General features: G+C 42.8%; 1 protein-coding gene across 1 annotated transcript in view; it reads left to right on the forward strand.

Annotated features, from left to right (window-relative positions):
• The window catches only part of stim2b (stromal interaction molecule 2b), a 44,695-nt gene that overhangs the window by 1,602 nt on the left and 16,199 nt on the right, over positions 1–26,894 (forward strand). Inside the window, exon 2 of the mRNA XM_071908109.2 lies at positions 18,580–18,710. Within this exon, the coding sequence (XP_071764210.1) occupies positions 18,580–18,710 (131 nt within the window). The remainder of the gene's footprint in view (positions 1–18,579; positions 18,711–26,894) is intronic.

The following is a 26,894-nucleotide window of genomic DNA, read 5'->3' on the forward strand; positions in this document are numbered from 1 at the left end:
ATGGTGGTTAATGGTGTTATGTCACTTTAGATGTAGGCTGCTTCGTCTGATTTTCCTTGGGCTCCTCTGCACATGCTATGAAAACCAATTGGCTTTATTTATCATAAAGTCGAGGACTAACAAAACCTCATAAATCCTTCCGTGCCAGACAGTAACATACACTGTGCAGCTGCATGTGCCTGAGGTAAAAAAGCCCATAGACTAAGGATAGGTGCAACAATGCTTGAGGCATTATTTGGTAATAAATGGCAGGAATATGATCGGAGAGTTGGAAAATGACTTTCACGCGGATCTATTTTGACACGCATAAAGTGAACAGATTTGTTTATGGTTCGCAATAAGCTTTCTCCTGCTTTTCACTCGCTTTTCACTCATTCTGGTAGAAAGATTTCTCTCCGAGTCGAGCCCCATTGGAAGGCAGCTGGAGAGTGTGTAATAGCCTAAGTCTGCTCTCTCTCTCTCTTGACTGTGCTCCAGAAACAAAGTAGGATTTAAACTGAACTATTAAAAGGTGAAGTGCCGAGGGCCAATATTAAGAATTTGACTAAAAAAGCAAAAGGAGTCCTCGTTGTTAGATGCAGGAGTTGCCATTTTATCGTCACATTTTGTTGGAGGCACGTTTATCCAGAGCAAATAGCCTCGGCTGATACCTCCGCTGCTGTCAGGTTACCTGCCTGTAAGGGAATGTCAGACATACCGGATGCCCCCTGGCCCTAAGCTGTCACAAATGCAAATCTTGACCTGTTCACGTTTACCTTCCGTATGGCGTGTAGTGAAATTCATGATAAATTGCATAAGGTAAATATATAATGTAAATATATAATGTTAATATCAAATATTTATTTTCTGGATGTTTTTGCATATTCAGCTGTTTGCACAAAATATTAAATTTGGAGATGGTGTTTCACAGCCAACATTGACAGAATATAATTAAAAAAATGCATGCGAAGGAACTCACAGAGCCTCAAAACTGGTGTAGATTTCCATATATCCAACACATCCTCGCCTTTCCTGTTAGACTATGAAGAAAGTAATAAACCCTTATCTCAGTCAGCTGTTTAGCATTTATGAATGTCTGTTTACAAGTGCTGAGCAGCTCCTGAAAATAAAGTGGGGATATAAATTGATTAATAAGGCGAACGCATGCTTGCCCTTTTCCACAACAACAGCTCAACGGAGCAGAGTGGGCCCAGGGCCGATGTCGGCCTTCCCTCCCTGTGGACAGTGAAATGTAGTGGATGCAGAGATAGCAGTGAGTTAATACAGTGTCAGTAGACATGACCGCATTACCCATTTCCCAGCTGGCCCTCTGGAAAGGTCATCTGCCTTTTCATTGGGTCTTGGTGTCAGGCAGGGAGAACAAGAGTTTGTATGTGTACATGTAGGTGTATACAGTCTTTCCCGTATACTATTGATTATATTTGGGCTGCCTGCCCAGGTAAATCAACATTCGCCTAAATAAATGCTTGTTTTATGTTTATTTTGGGTGCTGTGATGTACTAAGCTGGTGCTCAAGCCTGGTATTAATGGTGATGTAGTTTTCAAAAAACTGTTACTGCTGGCAGGTTCTGAGAAACACATTAATGTTCTCAGAACTTGCAATGCCCATGATTCATTGCACCTATGAATAATAATATATAGTATGATAATAATAATAATAGGATTATTTAAATAGATGGATGTTTGCGCAAACAAAAATGAGGTTATGTTGTTGAGTGCTGTGTTTGCTCAGGAGTGACTAGTGTGTGCTGACAGATGTACAGGCATGCACATATGCATATATGAGTGTGACAGTCTCACTAATGAAGGGATTTCTTGTTCCACTAATGGATATTCCAGACATGGCTGTGGTTAGGGAAACAGTTTGGGGTTCAAAACCTGTCTCCTACCGGGCGGCTAGAGGTCAGGTGGTGAGACTAAGGCAATGAGGTTTACCATTTGGTGCATTACGTCTGCAGACAGTTTTTGTTCTTTAGGGGGAGGGAGGTCAAGCAGCTCCCTGCTGATGCAGGGTCTTCAAAAGAACAGGCGAGGGGTTTGGGGAGGCGGGCTTTGGGTGTGAAGAATGAAAGAGGAGATCAGTGATGGAGGATTGTTACATAAGTATGCCATTTGGTGTATATAAGCGCTTGTGAGAGCACTTAATCACCTTTGACCTCTTAAATGGATCCTGTCACAGTTCCTGAGCAGGTCTGGAAACTAGAAAAGCGTTTTTTGTTAAGTGATCCAGATATGATTAAACATATTATGTAATTGTAGACCTCCTGTCATTCATCAAATCATGATCTTTGTTTCTGTGAAGAATAATAACCAGATAGTTAGATATGTCATAGTTGGCAGTCATATTTGTGAACCCACTACTAGCTACCATCAAATTGAACACCAACCAGCATCTTCAAATGTAGTGCAGAAAGTAAGGTCGAGGAAAAAGTATGTAATTTAGAAATGGAAAATGTGTAGGAATCCTGTGTTGCCTTCCAAATGACCGATCATCTAGGGAAGCGAGCTGATGTTTCTTCTTGTTCCAGGAACTTATCCAGGAAGAAAGAGCAGGATGAATTTGGCTACGTTAGATAACCAGTCGGCACATGATTTTGCGCATGGAAAGCTTAATAGGAGGTCATGGTTTAGAGTTGGTTTTGTGCTCGTGTTGGAACTCACAGTGAACTCACAGTTGGCTTTAGTTGAAGTGAAATGACATCTTTCAGGCCTTTGTGGTCATGGCATTCGTCTTGGTTATTATTTTTTTTACTACTGAAAACTTATTAAACCTCATTGTGGCCGTTTTCATCAGTGTGCAGCATCGTAAATCTACTCACATACACTGCTGCATGCATCACACTGAGCAAGATTTAAAACACAGGCACAATTCAAAAGTTGTATGAACCATAAGAATCACAATTTGCCTTGTCACTCCTTGAGCATGCAAATACACACACTGATATGCAATCAGCAGAACAGACGCGATACAAGTGGGAAGGGAGCGAGAGTGATTTGCAACGGGGCTCGCTTGAGTGGCACTGTGAACGTGGTCTTCCTCCTGTTTTAATGGTGTTGTGTATTTAGCTTGTTTGGCGTTTCAACAAACAAAGCCCTTCCCTCTAGCTGCGAGGAACATCCAGTTCTCAAGTGATGCGTCTGCAAGATGATCTCAGATACAGGACCTCCATTTAGCATACGCTTTACATAACTTCAGCTTATATTACATTGACACATATATGTAGTAAGACAGGCATGAGGAGATTCATTACCTTTTTACACCCTACAGTTAGTCATCTGCAGTATTTCTATACCTGCTATACCTGTAAAGCCACTTGAAGAACTTGACTTCACTAAAAGCTTGAGCCAGACAGTTCTTTGCATATCACTGTGTTTCAAGACTAAGTGCACTATGGCTAAATCAGAAGTGACATGGCTATCTCAGAACGTAGCGATCGCATTAATAAAGTGATTTGTTTGAAAAGGAGGGTAAACATTTGCATATCCTCCAAGTGCTTGTTGACCCTGTGCTTCAGTGCAGTGCATTTTGGGATACTTCCTCTGCTGGAAGACGCGCACACTTGAGAAAAGCCAGGCTTTCTTACTGTGCCGCTGGGGCCTTGGACTGAGTTTTGGGTTTTCTCTGGGGCTACGAGTGACAGAGTGATAGTGTGAACCTGGACCGCCTCATAATGTCCTTGTTCTGTGTAGTTCAGCTCAGAGATTCGACAGGCAAACCCGTTCCCTTTGTCTCACCAGTCTGTTCTGAAGGAACAAAATGACAAAAAAAATGATCAAAATCATTTGGTGTTGCTCCAGAAGTCTTAAAATCAACCTCAGCCAAAACCCTTCAACCAACTCTCAGACCACTGATGTTTATGAGAAGTGAACTAAATAGATTTTCAACTCAATTACCATTCCTAAATATTTGCCCCCATTTCATTACTGAATGCAGTTATGGCATCAACTCAAAATCCGTCTTCCAAATGAGTACAAGAGTCCCGCTTCAGAGTTTATTACCCAAGTGTTTAGTCTCAGATGGGAGGCTGGTACTGCGTCGTCCTATTGACGCCACTCGGGTGCCCAGTCTGCTTCCCCTCCACTGGACAGCTGCTGCCCATCTCAATCAGGGGCTTTGGGGTTGTGATCCGCCCTAATGAGGCCCGTCACCAAACAGAACAGAGCGCAGAGACCCGCCGGGGTATTTATAAAGCCACTGGTGAAGTTTTCCATGTGTGTTTTCCGTCGCGGTCGCTGTTGTGGTTGCGCCTGACCTGGCGGTGACATGGACAACGGCTCAGAGTGTTCATTTATAACTGAGATCTGCCATCGCGGCAGTGGGCCGGGCTCAACTTTCAGCTAGGCTCACCAGGGAGATAATGGGGCTTTATTTAATGGTTTTCTCCTCTTTGCTCCCAGTCGCCAGTCATCCCACAATGCAGAGGGTTGGATATAAAAACGTGTCGCTAACATGCACCGAGACATAATCGATGACCTAATTCATTGGCATGTAGGCTATGTTAAATTGTTGTTAATCCCAGCATTGGGACAGCACTTTGCAAGGGCCCAGGTCTGGAAGTATTAGACTTAGGTTAGGATGCAGCACCTCTGTGTCTGTAACCATTTAATTAAAATATTTCTCAGCAGTGAATAGAGAGCAATAGACTTAACCCACTTGAATAGCATATTTGTCAATTCCTCCAGTCTGTATCTATCATCATGAAGTCAGTCACACCATTCTCTCCTCAACCACTTTGTCAACGTCAAACAACTTTGAGCGTAGACTTAATGTATCCCCCGTATACATGTCGCGAATAGATAATTCATTCATAACCCAACAACATTTGCAGCCACGGAGCTGGTTCGCTCATGCAGAAAGCGCCTCAGTGGGAGATGTAGGTCACTGTAGCCAGTTGTACAGTATTTCCTGCTGTGAGTGGCCTATTAGCACCACACCAGCAGAACCGTCTCCCCTCTCCCCGGGCCAGTGGGGGCTATTGTTGTCCCCCCTCACCCGCACTTTAAGGTGTTGATCCCCTAGCTGGCAATGCAAGGGCTCTTGGCTGGGTCAACCCGTCATGACGGATGCAAGCTCTGACGGATACACACAAACCGGCAAACACTGTCGATGGGAGAAAAAGAAGCATGCAAAGGAACACAAAAAAGCACACGCATTGATGGGCGTATGCAAATGCTGTCTCGTTTCTCTTTCTCACTCTGTCTGTCTCTTCTCTGTTACTTTAACATTGTCAGGCATAAAAGTAGAAAGAAACTCGCTCTCATCCCCTCTACAGTTTTTCCAGCACAGAAGGGCTGCTAGGGGTCACGGTGTTGTCCACAGTGTTGTCGTGTTATGAGGGAGTTATTCTGGTGTGATAATACTCATCACTTTAACACAGGAAGAAGCCAATGCCGTGCCCTTCACAGAAGCCTAAAATTGTTGCCGTGGTTTTCTCCCTTTGTCTTTCACATTTCCTGGTCTGCCACATTTGTCTGCTACGATTCACATCTTGAAGCGATAGTTTTCTCAGCACCACAAGCTAAATTACAAGCTACATTTTATTTGTTATGAGCTTCAAGAGATTTGAGCTACAAAGGTTTCCTTCACCATCTTCCTTTTTTTTGTTTTTGTCTTTTCATGTGCGACTACAGAGGAAGTTATTTAGGCCTACTTCTCACTTAAGGTCGCTGTTATAATATTGAATACCTTGAAAGTAGAAAATTAAACTGACTTCACATTTTAGGGACATTCACTGTATCTTGCAGTTGCACTGAGTACACAGGGAACCAGGGAATATTATGTCTATGACTGATCTCCTATTCAAATTCAGGCAAATGGGTCTATGTATGTTTGAGTGCGATTTAAAGTTAGATATTGGATGCAAGTAGCAGGCCCCTCTGATTTCAGGGACTTTCCATTGGCAGGGGGCACGTGATGTGGTGGTCTGGGCAAGAGGGGCAAAGAGCGGTGTGGATTTCTTTGGTATGCTCTCGACTCTCGACTCTGTCTCCACCGAAGTTCATGTTCCGACGTACGCTCATAACACGTTCATTTACGAGCAGCGGCCGAGCATAACACACACAGACGCAGACATAACCAGGGAAGAAAAGTGGGAGAAAAGGAGTGTGGGGAGCCATTCCTGTGTGCTTCGCCTCCGTCAAATCTTTTCATGCACTGCGTGTGAGATTGCAAAGTTTTATGTATCATTCCCTTGACATAATTTAATCAAAAAGATTATATATTCCAACTTTCACTTAGTTCTTTGTTAATAACTTAAAGTTTTATCATAGAAGAACGTCCATGTTTTCTGGGGGTATTTTACTCTGAACCAACGTGATTTTTTATTGATCACAAAAGCTTCTCTTCTTAATCTTGGTTGATTTTATTTGGAGTACCTCCTCCTGCAGAAAAATAAGTACAGGAGATAAATAACTATCAAGCAAGCAGTAGAAGTCTTTTCTCCATGTCGCGGTCAGGCATTGTGTATTAGGCTGGTGCGAGTTTACCGCTAATCCACCTTAGCGCCACTAACAGAGGTGTGTGTCCGGACCAACAGGTGGGTTCTCAGGAGCCACTTAGCCTCCCCTTGATCTGGTCCAAAACGGGCCCAGTTCGTATTACACATCGAAGGACCCGGGAAGAACAACTGAATGACCTTCATTTTGCTTTCTTCCCCTCTCTCTCTCCAGAAGCAAAGGGTTCAAAGGTGTGTTAAAGGTTTAGGCTTTCCGTCCGCACCTCGTTGGTTTGGCTTGTATTTCACGTCGGAGACAGTAGCTTGTGTTCATTTGTAAGATATAGGGAGACGGTAACCTTTAGAAGTATCTAAGTGCTAATAAGCAATGTGTCATGTCACTGAGCATGTTGACATTTTGTCTTTGAGTTGCTGCCGCACAGACGAAGGCATCTGTTGCACGTTTGTCCTTAACATGGGTATCACATCACGTGGGCACATAGCTCTGAGGTGTTTTTCAGATGGGACAAGCCTCTTTTTTTGGATTAAACTCAAACGTAAAATACATTGCTATTCTCTGAAGTGTGTCACATATTGTTAGCTTCCGTGCCAACTTCCATATATAGGAACACAACATCAAAAACAAACAATAGAATCCTGTCAGGCAGGAAGTTGTAACGCATACACAGCAACACCAAGACGTTCCGATGCAAAAGCAGAAGTGTCCAAATGCACCATCAACATTAGTCTCTACCAGCTACCAAATAAAACTAAAAACCTAAGTCTTCCGAACTGATTTATAACAAAATTACTCAAATAAATAGTGATTTGTTTTATTTTGTGGTATGTCTGGTGTGCATTGCCCACTGAGAGCACAGACATCATGGTTTGTTTTGACAAACCTTGGAGGTTAAAAGGTAAATCAGTAAAATGACATTGTAATTCCAAACTGTTTAAACGGGCTGCTCTCTATATTCCCTCCCTCACAAAAATGTCATTTCAGAATCTTTCCCTACTTAGGCGCATTGAGCTCTGCTTATGCACAGCAGAGGTCTGAGATAAGGATTTGGGCGTTACAGATATTAATGGCTTGTGGACATCTTGAGCATTTTTTTTTTACGATTATTTTTTGGGCATTTTCGCCTTTATTAGACAGTAAAGGTAGACAGGAAAGATTGGGGTAGGGTTGGGGAAGAAATGTCACAAAAGTCCCAGGCCAGACCCAGGCAACTGAACCACCAGGACGCCTCCATCTTGAGCATGGTTAAGCTTCTTTTTTTTTTTTTTTTTTATACATCCTCCTACTTTGCCAAAGATCAAAGAAAGAGCAAACATTAAGACATGCTTTGAACATGTCAATGAAGTCAAATTGTGTTTCATTTGTATTCGAAATCCTATTCATTAGGCTATAAGTGAACTGATCCTTCCTTGAAAGATAAAAATGGCATGTGGTCAGACGCAACCTGCTGTCTGATGGGATCCTGGGTAAGGTTTGTGACAAGGTCAGACAATACGGGGGTGCCATCCCTCCCCCGGGAGAGATCTGTCTCAGGACTAGTCCGGTGGGAAAGTCTTAACCCTCAGCCCTTCCTCCCCGAAACACTTAATCCCAGTTCTTTGGTGCATCCGGGACGTATTCTCTGTACAGTACTGTGCTTGACATAGACAAATAATATTTATCTTGTCTCGTACCCGCTGCTGTTCAAAAGGTTCACTGGCTGTCCACTGAGAACGGTGGATCCCATTACCACCGGGCTCCATAGAACTGTCATATTGCCAATGCATGGGGACTTCTCATCATCCTATTCATTGCTCATTTCTGTTGCCTTTTCTCTTCCTAAGTCTCTTGCCCTCTTCTCTCTCTCTGTGCCTCTGTCTCTCTGTAGACATAAAATCCATTAACCTTATATCCAGAAGAGCATGTCGGAGGGCAAGTGAACTAATTAAACGAGCGCTCGGACTCTTGTCTTTTATTTTCTTTCCCCCGGCTCTCTTCCTTGGGCCGGCCGCGTACATCACACATCTCGTGTTCCGGCTTTTATTGAAGCATTCCAGGGACGCCCAGGCGCAAGGAGTGTCTCCTTTTCTGGAAGTTTTTAGATCAGACTTGGTGGGCCTCCGCACGTTTTGCTCTAGTTCTCCCCCCCCTTATTTGCCCTCTTTCTAAGCTGTGGCCTAAGCAGAGGATTACTGATGCCCGTTAAGGCGGTTTAGATGGGCAAGGTATGTCCCTGGTTGGGTGGAAATTACTTGGTTCAACAGGTCAAAGATGAAGAGGCCCATATCATGTATTGCAGCAGAGACAGGGGGAGTGGAAGGGTTTTGTCTGCCCAATATGTGGACTCTGTCTCATCTTTGCAGCAAACTTTCTGTAGGAGCAGAGCCCAAATGATTGAGGGACACTTGTAGAAACACACTGAAAATACACACTTGTGCAGTCGCCTGAGCTGACCCAGCTGAAGTGAACCTGTATTGTTCACATCATCGTGTCCAAAGCATCACTGAATTGCTTGTGAGAAATTGGGACAAGGATAATACAGTTTTATGATGGATCAGATTTGGTTTAAACATGATTTACGCTGAAAACGTCTGGAGCCTGGCAAAGCCCACACTATTGCGTTGAGAGAGTGTGTGTGTGTGTGCTTGAGGTAGGCTTTGATAGTGCTAGAAATGTGACCCTCTGACTCTATATAGGTGGCACTTGAGAAATCTGGATTGTGTTTTTGTATGTGAGTATTTTAAAGAAGTGATGACTCCTGTCCGGGAAAGGGGGTAATATATATATGTGTGTGCGTGTGCGTGTGCATGCGCCCATGGTGTTACTGACACTGTGTCACCATATCACCATGTCCCCAGCTGCTTTTGTGTTTGCTCATTGATGATTTTGCTGTAACACCACACCTCTCACACATCCTTCTGTCATGCCCTGGGGCATCCTGGGTAATTAGAAAACCCACGTCAGCATAGTGGTAGCTCATGCAAACTCAAATTTAGACACATCAAATGAGAAATGTTGGCCGTTGCTCAAACATAACAAAAACCCAAAGCATGGCACATAAATAGTAACTTTATTTAGACAGCGCATCAAGATAGAGAATTCCGTTACCATTTGATTTGTAAGGGGAAGGGAGATGGAGAAGTTTGCTATCTTCTGTCGGATGCTTTCCCTCCAAGAGATTTACATGTTTGTACAGTATGAGTGCAAAGCCATGCATTTGTTCAGTGTCACACTTCTGAAATGCTGCCCAACTTTTGTCTGACTGCCTACTTTAAGAGTCTCTGAGCTTCCTTAAAAAATTCCTGTCATTCTCGTCAGTGCGTGCAACCGGATGAATAAGAAACCATAGCGAAGGAGGGCGGTTTCAAATGTTTGCTTGTGACACATCCATTTTAAGAGCTTGTGCAAATTGAGAGTATCATACAAACACATTGTGTATCTTGTTTCTTCCCTTTCACCGAACTACCTCTCTTTCTCTCACTCTCCCCCTCTCCCACTCTCTCTCACTCTCTGCACTAGCTGGTGGCATTTGTAGGCAGCTAATGATATTTGTGTCTTATTAATGGCTGCTGATGAGCTGAAATGGTAGACTCTCGAGAAGCTTTATTTACTTGCCTTTAATACTGACCCGTCAGCTTGACTTATGACACTGCCATATGGGCAGTCTGTACAGGGGACAAGTCTGGCTCACATTGACGTCACATCCTTGCTCCCCACCTCGCCCCTTAGTAAATTTGGAGCATCCGATCGCCATATTGAATTCAGTATTATTAGGAACTTTATTCCTATATTCGTGTGAGACAGAGGGATCAGAGCACAGGATCTGTTTCAATAATAGGACCAAAAGAATACTGGGTTTAGTTATACAAACATTTCTCGGAGTCAGAGCTGCTCTGGAGGCAGAAATAATCTTACAAACCTCAATGGCTGGAGTCAAAGAACCACAGTTTGTCAGAGCGCAAGTTACTAACTGGTTAAACTGAATGGCAAACACAGAACTCTGGTCAAAATATAAATTAAAAATGGCAATGTCTTTTTTTCTGTTAATTCATGACCATGGCATTCATAATCTTGCAAGGTTACCTAGATAGCTATAGGCTAGTATGGCTTGATCTTGGAAGGTCAGCTAGGCTAACTAGCTAACCTAGATAACTGAAGTTAGATAAGTTTGGCCAGACAGTATACAGGCAAAGCGATAAGTCTCACTTCTGACTTAACTACCGTTAGGCAGACTAGACTACTTCTTTTTTGGCTGGGAGTCAATGAGTGTCTCACATTCAGACCGATATCTTTTTTTTTTTCTGAGAGAGGCTTATTTGATTTAGGCAAAACAGCGTAAGCTACAGATAGCGGTGTGAGATCTATGTCTTTAAATTAGTAAAAACAAAAACAACTTTAGCAGGTGCCCCCATTTCATGAGGTGAAATTTGATATTAGTAATGAAAATTAATGAGGTTTCTTCATTAATTATTAATATTGTAATTTTAGACAGTTGTACAGTGAGAGGAGAATAATAGAGAATAATAACCCTATGCATTTACACTTGGAATAGCATGTGCAGTATCTTCCTTCCTTCTCCGTTATCTTTGGTTTGGCTAGATTGCATTTTTTTCAGTTATTAGCAAGAATGCCAGGCTTCATAATATTAGCTCCTCCCTCTCTTACCCCTTGCCTTTTTCACTAGGCTTCAGCCAAATGTTAATTGAAAAACTGTGTTTTTGGCACTGCCCATTGAGGTCAACTTAACCAATGAGATCTAACTGCCAATTGATACAATCGTGAATGTTGGAAAATTGGGAAATTGCAACAATGTTTTTCTCAAATCATTACGACTAATAATCATGATCACAATATATAACAAATTAATCTAGATTGTCATTTAAAGGATAAGGCTGGTGTTTTTTAATGCATTGCTTACCGTCAACAAATCCTATGAAAATAACAAAATCAGCAATGATTTTGTTTTGCCAACAAGTCTCGTCCATGTAGCCGGTGCCCAATGCAGCCATGTCCCAGCAGCCATAGAACTCCATTGTATTAAAAAAGCGATTAAAAACACATGAAAGAGCCATGCCGTTGCTCTGGGCAACATATTTCATCATCACTATGCACCGGGCCAGCCGACTTTTTCCTCAAACAACTTAATAAGCCGGCTGTAAACACGTTTGCGATCTCAGGAAAGTAGTTCCGTAGCACTGAAAATAGTCCCCGGCGTAATGAAGAATTTGTTCCCATTTGAATTTGATTTGGTAATAATTTCAACAGCCTGACTTTTCGTGGTAACAGTTAGCGATTTTTAAAATTGAAACTATATCTTTGTGAGCTGTATTTCAAGGTTTTTATCTTACAGTTGGAGCCAATGACTTCCGGGTTGACGGCTAAAAACGGTACGTGTGAAGTCAGAAAGTAACGGGAGTAGAGCAAACGCATTGTTGATTTTGTTATTTTCATAGGATTTGTTGATGGTAAGAAATGCATTAAAAAACACCAGCCTTATCCTTTAAGATGTAATCCTGCAGCCCGAATGTAGAAGTGAGGAGAGCCTTTTGACTGTATTGTGTCAGTGAAAAGCAATTAAAAAATGTGCTTTCTGTAAAAAGAACCCAATCGCTCCTAACTCATGGCATGCTAAGGACATCAATAAAATAACAGGAATTTATGAAAATGTAGCCTACATTTGACATCTCACTTATGACCTGTATGTATGATAAGTGCATGCATCGTAAATGTGTGAAAACTGATCAGAGTTTGGAACGGTGCCAGCGGCTGTAATGAACTGCTGACATGGCTGCCACGGCTTGTTAACATATGTTGAAAGATTTAGGTGCACTGCTGGATGCACCTTGCTGTGTGGGATGGCTGGAGAACCGAGTGACAGATGATGGCTCTATCTGTTTTTCACCATTGGGACAGCAGGATGGCGTAGCGTAGGGGTTCTCAAACATTTTCATGTCAAGGACCCCCAAGGGACCAATATGAGAAGGCTTTTGTTGTTGTAGATTTAGAATTGAAATGTATAACTCTATACTGTAGGTGGGGAGATACCAGTGGTGAGAGTGAAACTTGATGATCAGAATAGTCATTTTTCTACATCTCTAATTGGAGTTATTTCTGATCAATTAAACAATGGTGAAATTATGCTATTCCTCATTTTGTCGGGACCCCCTGGAACCTCCTCAAGGACCCCCGGGGCGGGGGGGGTGGACCCCACTTTGAGAACCACAGGCGTAGTGAATAGGGAGACTCCCGTTCAACCAGAGGAAGCGGGTTCAAGGCTCAGTTTCGACAAACATCCGCCCTGCTGAAGTGTCCTGGAGCAAGACAGTGAATCCCTACCAGCTCCAGGGAAGCTGCTCTGTAGTTGAGCCTGACCTCTGACCTGCCTGTGGAGGCGGGTGAGAGGAAAATACCCTACAGGGATCAATTTATCTATCTGTGCCCAAATAACCTATATTTTAAATAGTTGTTGAATAGGTAAATAACTTAGTGACAATGTCCGGAGACATTTCTCAAGGCACACAAATCTGTGGTCAGATGTTTCAAGCTGGGCACAGAGACTGTAGGAACTACACCAAGATTATCTTTGGCCTGAGATTAGCTGTCTCTGAAAATCTGACATTTTAAATTGGATTTTTTTCAATATAATTTTACAATCTGTCTGGCATCAGTTGTGCATCAGGATAATGGAAAAAACCCAGACTTTCCCCAGGATTTGTTTAAATGTGAAATTGAATCTCAATAGTTGCATTTTGAGTGAAGCTTTGAGGCTATGCTGTGGCAACCCAGTTATCCGCTCATATGTAGTCGACCATATACATGCTGTTAACCAGATCTAGGTCAAACAGTATTTGCAAATAATAATTATTGCAAATAGTAGTGTTTGCATGGAGTAGCAGATGGGTATGATTTACCACATCGGAAAATTCAGTTTTAGGGAAGTGGTCACCTAGACACATGACACATGAATGAACATGTACTGTATATGTGAATATAAAACATAAGTCAATACTGGTACACATCCTGTGTGTGTGAGTGTATGCAGTATTTGAGCATGTGTGCGCTTTTGTATCTTTGCCGCCTTGACAGTGATGTACGTGCTGTTTGTGTGTGTGTGTATTTGTGAGAGACAGAGATGGTGTGTGTGAGTGTGAGGGAGAGTGAGAATGTGTGAGAGAGCAAGAGATGGCTGGGGAGAGTGAGAAATCTTGAGCAGTCTGCGGGTCAAAAGAGGCCACTTCAGCCCCCGTGTCCCTCTTGGCTCCCTAGAGTCGCATGTCAGACTCTTCATATCCTACCATCTTAATTCCACGCCGTCTCAGCCCCCCGCCCGCCCGCTCCCTCCCACAGCCCGTATACTCTTACGCTGAATCTGACTCCTCATCCAAGATGGGGATGCGAGTCAGATGGAGGGGAGTGGAGGGGGGCCCGCACCTCCTCCCAGGTGGAGAGCTCATTCTGTGGGCTGAAGGGCCGCCATCAAGCATCTCTGCTGGTGCTGGAGCCTCGAGCCCATGGGGGAAAAAAAGCTGACACAATTCAGGCTACTGTTTCCGCTTATCGGCTCCATCTGTGGGACCAAACAACTACAGGGTTTTTCACACTGCAGTTAATTACTGCTGCCCTGTTAGTACTAGACAAATGAGCAGACTGACTTAATGCCCTTGTTTGTTAATTATTTAGACTTTAATAAGGGGGGATTTTAATAAGGGGAAAAATGGAGAAATGTTTTCTTAACCAGAATCTGTGCAAAAACTAGAGTGCAGTGTATTTCTTGTGAAAAGAAAGATCCTTCAAAAATGTTACATTATCTCATGTAAGTTCTCTAAAAAGAATTTTTGACAATAGTTAAAGTTATATAATTCTAGAATCGTCGTGAGGTTTAAGTGTATGATCTGGAAATATAATATAAGGCTGTAATAATCCCAAGAAGATAGTCAGCCAAAATGGTCCATGAAAGGAGAGAGTAACTCAACTTTACACTCCATCAATTCATCTTTATTATACATAATATACCACAAGTCTTGGTATCTTATTTCATATCTTGGAACATGTTTGTGTCCGTTTGCTTCCACTGCAAGGAGAAGAACCATTCTTTGGAAATCTTAGTAGACCTAATGCGTTAATCGAGAATATAGAGTGCTGTCACACCACTGATCCGAGGTGTTATGAATATGAGCGAAACGAATTTTACTCCCGCTGTCACTTCAATATCCATCACACTAGCGCACCAAGCCATCAAAGGGATTGAAGAGAAGCAAGCAAACCTGCCGGGAGACGTTGACGTTGACCTGATACTTCCACGCACAGACGCTCTTCCCTGCCATTCTAAACTCCCATCATGCAGACCTCTCACCCAGAATGCATTGTGGCCAGGGAGCCGGGCTCGCTGTATCGATTTAGTTGTATAAACACGAGGACCGCATGCCACGAGGGAACGGGTGCGTGCGTGCTGGCACAAAGGAAGTCCCCAATAAGTCACCGCAAACACCAGACACACCACGCACTCCTTCCTGCCTGCCTTTGCTGTCACCCAGTTCCCACACTTCACACAGTGAGCAGTCGGGCTTTTTGTGAAAATGAAGACATAATGACATGCATATATTGTGCAGGAAAAAAACGAGATACAGTTTTGAAGTGTTGGCAGTCACTTTAAAGTAACCAGCTGACAGACTGCTGCTTTTGTTGTGAGATTCTTTTGAACCAAGCGGTTGCCCTCTGTGACAGCATGCGCGCATTTGTGCGTTTGCGAGAGTGAATTACTGTACCCCTGCTTTGCTATTTGTGTATGCACGCTGTGTGTGTGTACTCACATCTGTGTGTGTGTGTGTGTGTGTGTGTGTGTGCACAAGGGAGACCTCTGCCATTGTTGAGCTTTTACAAGATAAGCCACATCCTGACAACTGGGAGCCCGATGGTTTAAAAATAACCCTGTGCTTTCCAATTTTATCGTCTTTCGGGACTACTTCTGCCGGCTGTTTTGATTTTGCGTGCGTCCCCCCGGAATGCGGGGGGTCACCAACGGCCACTTCCCGTCACATGGTTCCCCATTGTGGCGCTCACAACTGTCCCAAACGCACCCAAAATATGACACCTGGGAGGAAAAGAGTGTGCTTCTCTATTTCTGAATCGCACACCAGGTGGCCCTGCCTGAATGCTGTCAGTGGAGTGGATGACAGTGCTGTTTTTCTTTTTTATCTTTTCCGCTACAGGCTTCAGAAGATAAGTCGGTTCATGAAGGGTTCTGTACACACGCAGAACAGAATTAGGGCGCTAGTATGGAAAGAATTGACAAAAAAGAGATCATCACAGAGTTGTTTATAACAGTAAGCTGGTATCATTTCTGACATCTCTGCAAACCAGGGAATGAAAAAGAGAATTAAACTGGGACTCACAATAGGATGTGTGTGTGTGTGTATGTAAAACACAAGTAAAGTATTTGAGTTGTGCTCCTGTTTAAGTAACCAAACAGCCAAATAGATATGCAAACGATAGACTATGTAAACTGCCCTGGTGAGCTAAGCAAATACATTATGTAACTTGTGCTAAAGCATCAGATGCTTTTTACAGTGGACAGATGGACATTGCTGAAATATGGCTGATCTGAAAGAGCCTCATTGTGTGGATAATGTTGCACATTTTCTGGCATTGATACACATTTTCATAGTGTCAACATGTCATCCCAGAGAAAGGAAACTAATAATGATTGACATATTTGCCTTGGTTATTAGGCTATTGGGAGGAGCACTTCAATAACAGCTGGGCTCTTTGTGTTCGTTGGTTTGTTTGTTCATTTGCGCCTTTTGTCATGCACAGTGCTTAGGGGAATTATGGTACTGTGTATGTGCTGTTTAGGCCGCATGGAGCCCTTACAGCCATGCATGAGGGAAATATAGTGTGCGCTCGTACACCAGGCAGTACGGTAGAAGTCACACAAGCCTGAGCCAGCTCTGCATTGGTGCGCGGTACATTCACATACCAGGAAGTAGCTTGGTGATTCTCTACTAGTCGTGACTAAGTCAACACATTAACTAAATATTATGTTCTGCAATGAGGCCTCTTAGTCACACGGTGCTTCCACAGCACTTTGTGTTAACAGGTGGTTTTAAAGTCAACATAGATCCACTCACTCCAATCATCCCACCCCACCTCTCCACTTGAGCGCTCTTGTTTACAGAAAAACAAGCGATTGCCGTGTTATCCAAGCTACTGTATAATTCACTTTTGCCGATATATTATTGTAAGGCTTAGCCCGATCACAACCTTTTGCCAACGCTGGTTTCTCCATTTGACACGGACATCCTCCCCAGTGTCCTCTCATCCAAACTTAGCCCGGGCTCAGGTCCAATCAAATGTCTCCATTTGCCTCTTGATTGCCAAGTGGCAACTCTATAGCTAACGTGTCAAGTCTTGCTTCAGTAAACAGATCCTACATCAAAAACACACAGAAAATGTCACACTGTATATACTGTACATGTTCATGGATAGGCTTTTTTTGTTTTACTTTTTTTTTTTTTTCCTACGTAAAATAATTGTTTAGTTACTCTCAATTTGTAAGAGTAATGAAATTGTGTAATTTTCTAATAAAAGCATGTTGATGTTTTTTGCATTAGAAAAAACAAATACTTTGACATGAGATTATGTATAGGACTTTTTTTTGTATTAGTATTCAGAAATCAAATATTTTGGAACATAAGAATACTTCAGAAAAGTATTTTTCATTTCTCACCACTAGTATATTATATTTTAATTTCACATATTGAGTATTTAATTTGATTTTATGCATTTTGTTTACCCAAAGAATACGCAAAGAAAGAGCATCTGTCACTTTGCAAACTGTTAACAAAAGCAGGAACACTCATTACTGCTTTATACATTGTCAGCATTATATCAGCGACTTTGTTACAGTCACTTGTTTGTGTTCTCTGAGTCTGTTTTCTGTTGCGTTTTCCATCGTCCTGATATCCCTTCTGATAGAGAAACGCTGCTCACAGGCAGCAGCGCCTAAGAGTGTGTGGTACGTGTGTTTGAGTGTGTGTTGGTGTCTTCCTATTGTTTGGGTGAAGCTGTCTCCGCCTCGGCCTCTGTGCAGCTTTGTCACTGTGTTTTGTCTGAAACAGTTGCCAAACTGGGGAGCATCGTGGGACTGGACCAGGCCTTGGTACTGGTCTCTTTACACAAGCTGTTGTAGGTTTTCAGCTCAGCACCATTGTTCCTCTCCATATGTTTGCATCTAGAGTGGGTGTTTGTGTGTTTATGAATGTGTAAACCCTTTATGTGTGTAAGTTCGTTAACTAAAACTTGTGTGTTAGTAATGTCTGTGATTTTGAGTGTGTATGTGAGAGTGTATCTGCATTTTAAGTGCTTGTGGGTGTGTTTGCTTGCCTGTGCATCTTTGCGAAGAATACCCTGGAAGCCACTGTTTCTTTGTGTGTGTGTATTTGCCTCTGTCATGTCTGTGTGAATATCCGTGTGTGTGTGCGTGTGTGCGTGCGCGTGTACTGTGTGGTTCCCACTGAGACAGTTTGGCACCTGGCCAGCTCACACTGTCCACTGCTAGGAAGGCTGGAGATAATGGGCTCATTTCCCTGGGGGCGGGCGGGGGGGGCTTTGGATCTGAATAAAACAAGGGGGGAAGCCTGGGGACGTTCTGGGAATGACAACAACACACGACACAGTCCAGTAGAAACACTGAGCGGATGAGGAGTCCCTGGCATGCAATGTTCAGTTTTGTGAGTTGTCATCAGCACAACGTTGGAGATAGCTGTCGTTACGGTGACAGAATCGGAGGACAGTATTCACAGTGACGGATGTACAGTGCAAAAGGACATTTATTTAATAGGACGTTGCATCGCACCTCTCTTCCATCTCGGACCATTCTGTGTTTACGTGCTTGGTACAGGATCGCAGATGAATTCTCTTCCACAGGAAACAGTACTGTGCACCAAGTGATTCAAACTAGGCTAATTCACGAATAAAAGACTTCAGTGAGTTAACCTAAAGGTGACATGAACATGATGAATTACGCTGGTTGCTCAAAACGGCGTGCTCGCTCCTGAAGCAGTAGGCATGTGATTATTGTTCACACAACCTAGGGCTGCCTTTTCTCCTTAATCTTAATCTGTAACCTGTGGTGTTTGTCCTGTGCAGACCCCTGTCTGATGGTGATGCCGCCATGCATGGGCGACGACGACCGCTTCAGCCTGGAGGCCCTGCGCCACATCCACAAACAACTGGACGATGACAACGACGGGGGCATAGAGGTCAACGAGAGCGTGGAGGTGAGCTTTACACATGTGCATTTACATTTTTGGTGTTTAGCTGACACTCAGGGGTTCAGTGTGTTGCTCAAGGACACATGACAAGACAAACATGTGACCTTTTGGTTACAGGACGGTTTCTCAAACCACTAGGCTTCAGGGTGTATGGAGACCAAGCACAAACATAACCACGACCACTTGCTCTATCGAAAGTGTGGGTGTTTCACTGGGTGTCTTCTCGAGTCTGGTATCAGAGCTAATTCTCCATTTTATTAATTTAATTTTGCCCAAATATAACCCATAATCACAGCTCTAGCAGCACAGCACTATTTGGTTGTAATGGGATTATATTTATTTATTTATTCTTTATTTCACCCGTCCCATTGAGAACAAGTTTGTCTTTTACAAGGGAGACCTGGCCAAGAGGCAGCACCAGTAATAAACACAAACACCACTTGAAATGTAAAACATAAAATGGAAATAAAACCTGCCAAGTGACAACGTAATGTAGTTACGGCCTGAAACAAGAACAGCTTTCAGTGACAATGGCCATTAATTTCCTTTTTAAAATCAGCCAATGACCTGAGCGACTCAAGTTTGAGAGTGACTGCAGCTCATTCCAGGACCAGGGACCAAAATAAAACAAACTCCTCTTGGCACCTTCTGTACCAACACTTGATACCTTGCTTGGATCTAAGATTGTGCCTTGTTTGTGTCAATAAAACTTTAGAATGAATGCACACAGGCAATTTGCCAAGGATGGCCTTATAAATAGAATTATACCAGTGTTGCATCCTACGTGTAGCAAGTGATGTCCAACCAATCGAACTATAAAGTATGCAATAATGGGTCCTATAACCTAGATCCATGTATTAATTCATTTGTCAACATTTTTATAAGATGACAGATGGGTCATGTAATTTTGGAAATCCCATCACAATAATTCTCTCGTCCATTTTCCATCTCAAGACGAAGTGGAACCAGGAACAAAAATTTGAGAACCAGATTTTTTACCCTAATGTGATTGGTTTTCGTGCCACAACCATCGTGCTCATTTGCATAATATTAAACTTTTTCAACTTTTTTTAAAATTGCTGGTCTGGTTCACGTTGCCACCTGTCCCGTCATGCCATGCACACCCGGTCACTTGCTTCTCACAGGCAGTGACTGGAGGCAAACTGTTTGCCTCGTGAAATCGCATCTGGGGTGCAACTGGTGTCACTGCCAAGTGTGTTGTGCACACATACAAACACAGATTCACATGGCAAGGCAGGTGAATCAGTGTGGGATAAATGGAAGTCAGGTATTATTATAAGCCTGTAAATCTTTGAAGTGTTGACATATGAATACTTGCTGTCACCTCTGAAAGTGCACCACCAAATACAAAGAAATATCCAGCGAGTAAGAGACTGTAGCATGGCCAGCTTTGTTAGCTGTCATTAAAGTATAACATTAATTCTTAATATTAAACAGTCAGTCTTCAGTGGTGACAGTCAGTTTTGTGTCAGCATTCCAAACATAGTGACATGTCGACAGAAACACAAAATTGATGTTTAGCAATATGAAAAAACCTTATGTTGATGTTATTTCTTGTGATGCTGAGAGTGCGAGTCCTAAACTGTTGCATGTTTATGCTACATTTACTGTTTTCCTTGGATTTCAGTTTCCAGACACACGCGCATACACACGACCATCTCGTCCTTGTCATTACATAACTGTTAGCCGAGCACAAAGGCCTTCAAGTGAGGCTTTGTGCCTTTTTAGCAGAACTAAAAGCGTTTACAGGCCCATAAAGCTGCTGTAAAATCTTTGCTAGTGATGGATTAAATGGCTCCATTACAATTACAGAATGGCAATAGTGACACTGGTTGTGTGTGTGTGTGTGTGTGTATGTGTGTGGGAGCGAGGTGTTGATGGGGGTCTAGGGAAAAAAGAGAGAGAAGGGATGGTTTTCTGCGAGTGATTGACAAGGGATAGGATGGACATCTGAGAGCACTCTGACCCGCCGCGCCCCGAGTGTCTCTTGGTAATCACCTCTTCGACCTCTTACATTCAAAAAGAAACCACTCAGTACTGTGGTCACATTCTGTGCGTGTGTGTGTGTGTGTGTGTGTTGGCAGGAGTCATTTTTAACTGGCTGAGCAGTGCTGGTGTGAGAAACAGTTATACCCTGCGGCCCTGTGGTGGAGCCTCAGTAGGTCTGGAGGCTTTATGCTTATGGGCCCCGTGTAAAGACCCTGTTGGAACTGGACCCTGGCCCATGTTAAGGAGATATGTGTGTGTGTGTCTGTCTGTCTGTGTCAAGTATTAGTGATTGTGCGTGTGTGTGTATGTACTATATAAGAGTGAATGTGTGTGTGTGTGAGGGATGCAGAGCACCCTACCCTGGTTCTGCCCTTTGCTTTATAAGGGCAATGAGACGTGTCCATTTCTATAGCCAGCAGGAAGCCGAAGTTGTTTTTGGCCGGCGCTCATTACTGAGGATTTCCAAGCTTCTTCTCGAGGCTCCGGCGGCGGGCGGCGGGCGGGGCAGGCTTCCGTGACATGATGGATGCTCATTTCGCCAAATTAGCAGCCGTCTATCGGTTAGTTTTATGCCAGAAGAACATTGTCTTGTGACCAAGAGTGCAGGACTGCACTGTGCCGTTGTCTATAATTGGATTTACATGGCCACATTTACTATGATATGAAGTGAAAGGACTTTTTTTCTGGTCTGTCTCAGTTCTTTGCTGTGGTTGTGAGACACGGGATTGTAGTGATTATGATCGAGGATTTTGTTAGTCTAAAAAAACTCTATGCTTCCAACTTCGCAACTGTTTTGGAAAATTGTTGCCACTCAACAGTTTCTTGTTTCCTCAGTAACTAAAATTATGACTATACTGAATTTTGATTAAAACAAAAAGTCAGTTATTGGGCTTTACGCACAAACTTTTTATGAAATTTCTCCTAAATAACCCCTAAATTTGCTGTTGAGATACAGGGCCTCAGGGCCTAGAAGATAATGCCATCAAATGAGCAAACTGCTTTGACTTTTCTTTTGCTATCTCAAGATTGAGGATTGTCAGTTGTCTAGCTGGAACACATTTACCTTCATTTGCATATCTTCATACCCAGATTTTCCCATATGAGTCAGAACTGGGTTCTTTAACAGTAATGCAGCGCTGGGCTTTGCAATGATTGGTTCTCTCCTGGACTGCCTGAACCCAAAAGCATATCTCTTCACATTCATGGTTAATTATAGGAAAGTCATATGTCATATCAGTTTTACAATGTACTATATGAACTGTTAATAAAGTGATACTCTAGCCAAGAGCATCAGTTTCTATTTGTGCATTTTGGTGAGGAGGTCATGATATTGAAAATGGAAGAATAAATGCAGACAAGAGATTGAAATTCTGGCCAAAAAAAATAACAGTAAATCATGCTTTCCTTGGTTCAGGAAAGAACTTTGTTTTTACAAACTTATTTTTTTCAGTAGATTTATGACATTTCTGCTACTGTAGAAAGTGACATGAAAGAGGGTACAGTGAAAGGGGATGACATGCAGAAAAAAGCACGGTATGTCCTGTCAAAGTTTTGCATGTTTTTTTCTGGTGAAGTCAATTTTGACAACCTTGATGCTTGAACTCGGTACTTGTTGTAACAAACACTGCTTACTGTCAATGGCATCACAATCTCAGTGTCAATCTCTCTTCCTGGCAGTTGAAAGGAGTGAGTTATGGGACCTGAGTGGGTGAGGTGTCGGCCCGCATCTGGCCTGTAGGGACAAGGTCCTCACCCCCTCACCCCTCTGCCCCCTGGCTGAAACCTTACACCCAGCCAGCACCACCACAATGTGACAACGATCCCACTGGCTCTTCCTCCTTCTCCTTCTCTTCTGCCACACACACCAACCTCGGAATCTGCCCCCCCACCCCCCCCAATCCCAAAATTTGAGACAAGGACCATGGCGATGGTCATATTTGTAATGTTATAGCCATGGTCGGCAATATCCAGTTTTTCATGACGTGCGTTTCGGAGATCCCTCGCAGTTCCGGTGCGTTAAGATGACACGCGGCCTTGTTGTCACATGGAGGCAGTGGAGATATACGGTGACAATGACACCAGTGGCGGAGAGGTGGCTACTGGCTTATGTTCACCTCTGTTGGTCCGCGGAGCGTGTTGAGTGGTGAAAGGGAACGATTTACGACTCTGACCTTGTATCAGACTTGAACAACCTGCCGGTAGGGGCCGATTTGATGGGGGATGGCTTCCTTCTATGAACACAAAAAAGTGCGTTGTGCTCCTGTTTGCTGACTGATTTTGAAGGCATTTCTGCTTTATTAGATAGCACATGGTGAATTAAGAGATAGAGCATGTAACAGAGGTCATGGGCCAGACTTGAAGGATGACACATGCCTGAAAATTTGCGCTATAGGACAATTCAGCTCTCCACATCCCCCTGAAGAAAAAACCCACCAGGATTGGACAGTAGTTCCAGTCGTCTTTGTTCAGCCAATCCTGGATAGAGGCTCTTCAGCACCGTCTTCTCTCCTCTAGTTTAATATCCCACTTGGTAATAGTGACCCATCATTTCCCTAACACGATCAGTCTAGGCTACACATTTTGATATTGAAATCAAATTTAAAATGTGGTTGTCAGGCTTAAACCTCACAGGCAAATTGCCTTGTCAACAGCTCATCCAAATGCACTGCAAGGTAACATTTGTTTTACCTTCAAACTCACCTTGTAACTTCCCAGCAATGTATGCTCCCCAGTTTACATCACCACACACAGATAAAACATATACACACACACACACAAACGCAAACACACACACACACACACACACAGAGGAGATAATTTACTGAGGGCATGACAGCTCGATGACTCATTGACATGTCGCTGCTGCACTAGTCACAACAGTGACTGGATCCATGGGTGCTCAGACCTCCGAAAAAACACTGTTGCCCTCTGGTCCCTCCTGCCCCGCCCCATCTCATCAGCACACATTCTGACAGACACACACACACATACACACACACACACACACACACTCCATTCCCCAACTGTCATTCACCAAGTCTTCATACAAGGCCAGAACAAATTAGCAGTTGTATTTATTCTGAAATAATAATAATAATATTCTGAAAAATTAGGCTGTTGAAGGATGTTGAATTATCTTGGTAGATAAAGCAAATTCTCCATTGCTAGATTAATTAATAATATAATATTCCTAAATATTTTATATTTAGATATGTTCAATTTTTATTTTTATTTTTTAATACCTATTTTTGTTGTATGCTTTTTATTTATATCCCTTATATTTATTTTTATTTTATTTTTTACTCTTATATAACTGTATTTTAACCCAGATGTGCTCAATACATAGGCATACAGGATTTTTCCAGCTATGGAGAGAATCATTTAGGCACTTCTGTTGCTGCTGCCATTAAGACTGAGATGCAGGTCAAAGTACATCAAAACTCTTGAGTTTTTCTTAAATCCATACCTTGGTCTTTTAGGAATGACTAATAGGATTTTTTAGAGAGTAGGTGAGCTTTGAATAGAACTGTCATTTCCTCTGCCTCTGCTTCCCCATCTGTCCTCTTACCCACACACTTAGTCTTGTGAAATATTGCTGGTATTGACTGGGATGGGAGATATGGGTGAATTGCTTTATTCAAAATGTAATGCATTTCAGATTGGCTGCTTACAAATTGTCAGCAAATCCTAATAGTTGAGTGGTGAGGCAGCGAGAGGAAACAAGGATGTGCTAAAAGAAAAGGCATGACTTGAGATATTTTTCATGTCTCATTACAGAACAAACATTCTGTATTAGAGAGCCGCAGCGAGACGTTCAGTAAATCTATAGTGAAGCAATTGATGGAATTTTGTTCAGAATCCTTTAGAATTTAATGTAATTTGAACAGCGTTGTCATCTACCATTGAGATTATATAATATTTGAAGTTATGTAAACTGATTTATTTATAATCAGCGCCCAGAGGCAGTCAAGTGATGAAACCTGCTGCCTCTGGAGCCACATGTTTGCCCCCGCTGGCATGGGATCAAATCCTTTCCTGTGTCTCCCCTTTCCTAGCTGCCTCTCTACTTTCCATCTGTCTAAAAAAATAGAAAGGTGAGTGGACTACCCACTTTCCTTTTTAAAAAAAAAAATAAAATAAAAAAAAGTATATTTCATAATCTCAACAACACAATGCCTTTTTACCCTTCAATCCGTATAATTCAAGTAATTACTTTTTTTTTTATTTTTTATTTTTTTTACAGTTTTTCAAAGGCATCTGTAATTTGATTACTGCGGGCAATTTTTTTATTTTTTATTTTTCGGTAATCAATTTGCTGTAATCCATTTAAAGATAATCCTCTCTTTTACTTCCATGACTCTGGGCGTCGTCGGGGGTTTGAGTGACGTTCGGGTGTCTGTTGCCGGGGACGGTCGCCGGGGACGGCAGGTGCAGGTCCTCGGGGTGCTGTGCTGCGCGCTGCCAGCCTGCCAAGGAGACGCTCTGTCGGATCGGGTTGCATCACTTTGAAATTACAAGAACCCAACCCACGTCACAGCAGGGGGTGGCGGTGCTGTTCTGTGTGTGTGTGTGTGTGTGTGCGTGCGTGCATGAATGTGTGTGTGTATGTGTATGTGTGTGTGTGTACTCTATTAGTTCTTGACAGCCCATGCATAACATCTTGGGGAAAAAATAGGTGTGTGTGTGTTCTACATCTATGCAAACACACTGTATATATGTCTTGCCTCTGTTTAGGCTGCTATGAACAGTGGAAAGTTGAGGAGGCTGTATCTATAGATAGGGGGAACGTTCTAGAATGTGTTTGTGTTGACTAGTCTGGGAACGTTCTTAAGGGAACATTCTAGAAGGTGTTTGCGTTCTAGAAGGTGTTTGTGTTGACTAGACTGGGAAAGTTCTAGAATGTGTTTGTGTTGACTAGTGTGGGAAAGTTCTAGAAGGTGTTTGTGTTCTAGAAGGTGTTTGTGTTGACGTCCCCCTCGGCGGACCGGTCCAAATGTTTTTACTGAGCGCCCTGCCGCTTGGAACCAGAGCCGGAGGATGGCCGGCCACGTGTCGTCTTTTCAGGCCGCAGCAGATTTTTCAGAGAGTGTGTGTGTGTGTGTGTGTGTGTGAGGAGAGAGGGAATCTTGTGTGCGTGTGTGTGTGTGTGTGTGTGAGCATATATTTGTGCATTCAAGTCAAACAGTGCAAACTTTGAAGATAGATCCTTATTAGATGCACATAGCTTGATAAAACCCAGAGTTCATGTCAGAAAGTCCATGAATGGAGTCATGAAAAAGCTATTTATAACTTTGTAACAACTGAACCCATTGTGCTGCTCTCAGTGAAAAACCGTACCAACTCCTTGATCTTGTGCAGATCTGGGCAAAGTAAAAGGCCTCGCTAAATCCATTTTGAATGCTTGAAAAAGCACGAGGACCATCTCCTCTTGCGAGTGATGATTCCACGTTTGAGACTGCCCAAATCTCTAGTGTGATAAATCGAGCATATTTCAAGTTGTTCACATACTTGAAATCATATCCAAGTGTTTTTTTCACAAATCTCTACTGATAGATTAATAACAAACAAACAAATGACAAAATTCCCCCAGGGAGACATTGAGGTATGTTGATGATATACGTGCCAATTTTATGTTTGTCTTGGTAATACTTTTGAGGTTTGAAAGCAAAATCATCACCTCGGGTAATGATGATTAGTGAGTGATGAATTGAATAACTTCCAATAAATTAGATGGTTAGAAGATATGGAAAGGCAGATCGATAGAGAGGGACAGAGAGATGGAGTGAGAGAGAGAGATACAGTAGATATCACAGGAGAATAGATTCACAGTAGGCTGTAGGAGAGTGCAGTGGCTCATGGGAAGAGTCGCCGACCTCAGTCCCCCCCATCTGGAATCTGACATGAACAAATACGTCTTTGTTTGCCACTGTTTGTGTGTGTGTCTGTCTGTCTGTCTGTCTATATTTGAGCATGTGTCATACCCTGTCTGTGCCTAGAGTTAGTGTGTGTGTGTGTGTGTGTGTGTGTGTTTGAGTCTCATTGTATGTAGGGACTATGTGTAAGTATTATTCTATTTCCCAGGCCGATGTCCTGAGGGAGAGTTGAGGCTCTCCAGCACAATGTCCTACATTCACCGGACTCAACAAGTTGTTACCCAGCTAAAGAGGTGTTTACTCTTAT

The sequence above is a fragment of the Centroberyx gerrardi genome, chromosome 23, assembly GCF_048128805.1.
Source record: "Centroberyx gerrardi isolate f3 chromosome 23, fCenGer3.hap1.cur.20231027, whole genome shotgun sequence".
NCBI lineage: Eukaryota > Metazoa > Chordata > Actinopteri > Beryciformes > Berycidae > Centroberyx > Centroberyx gerrardi.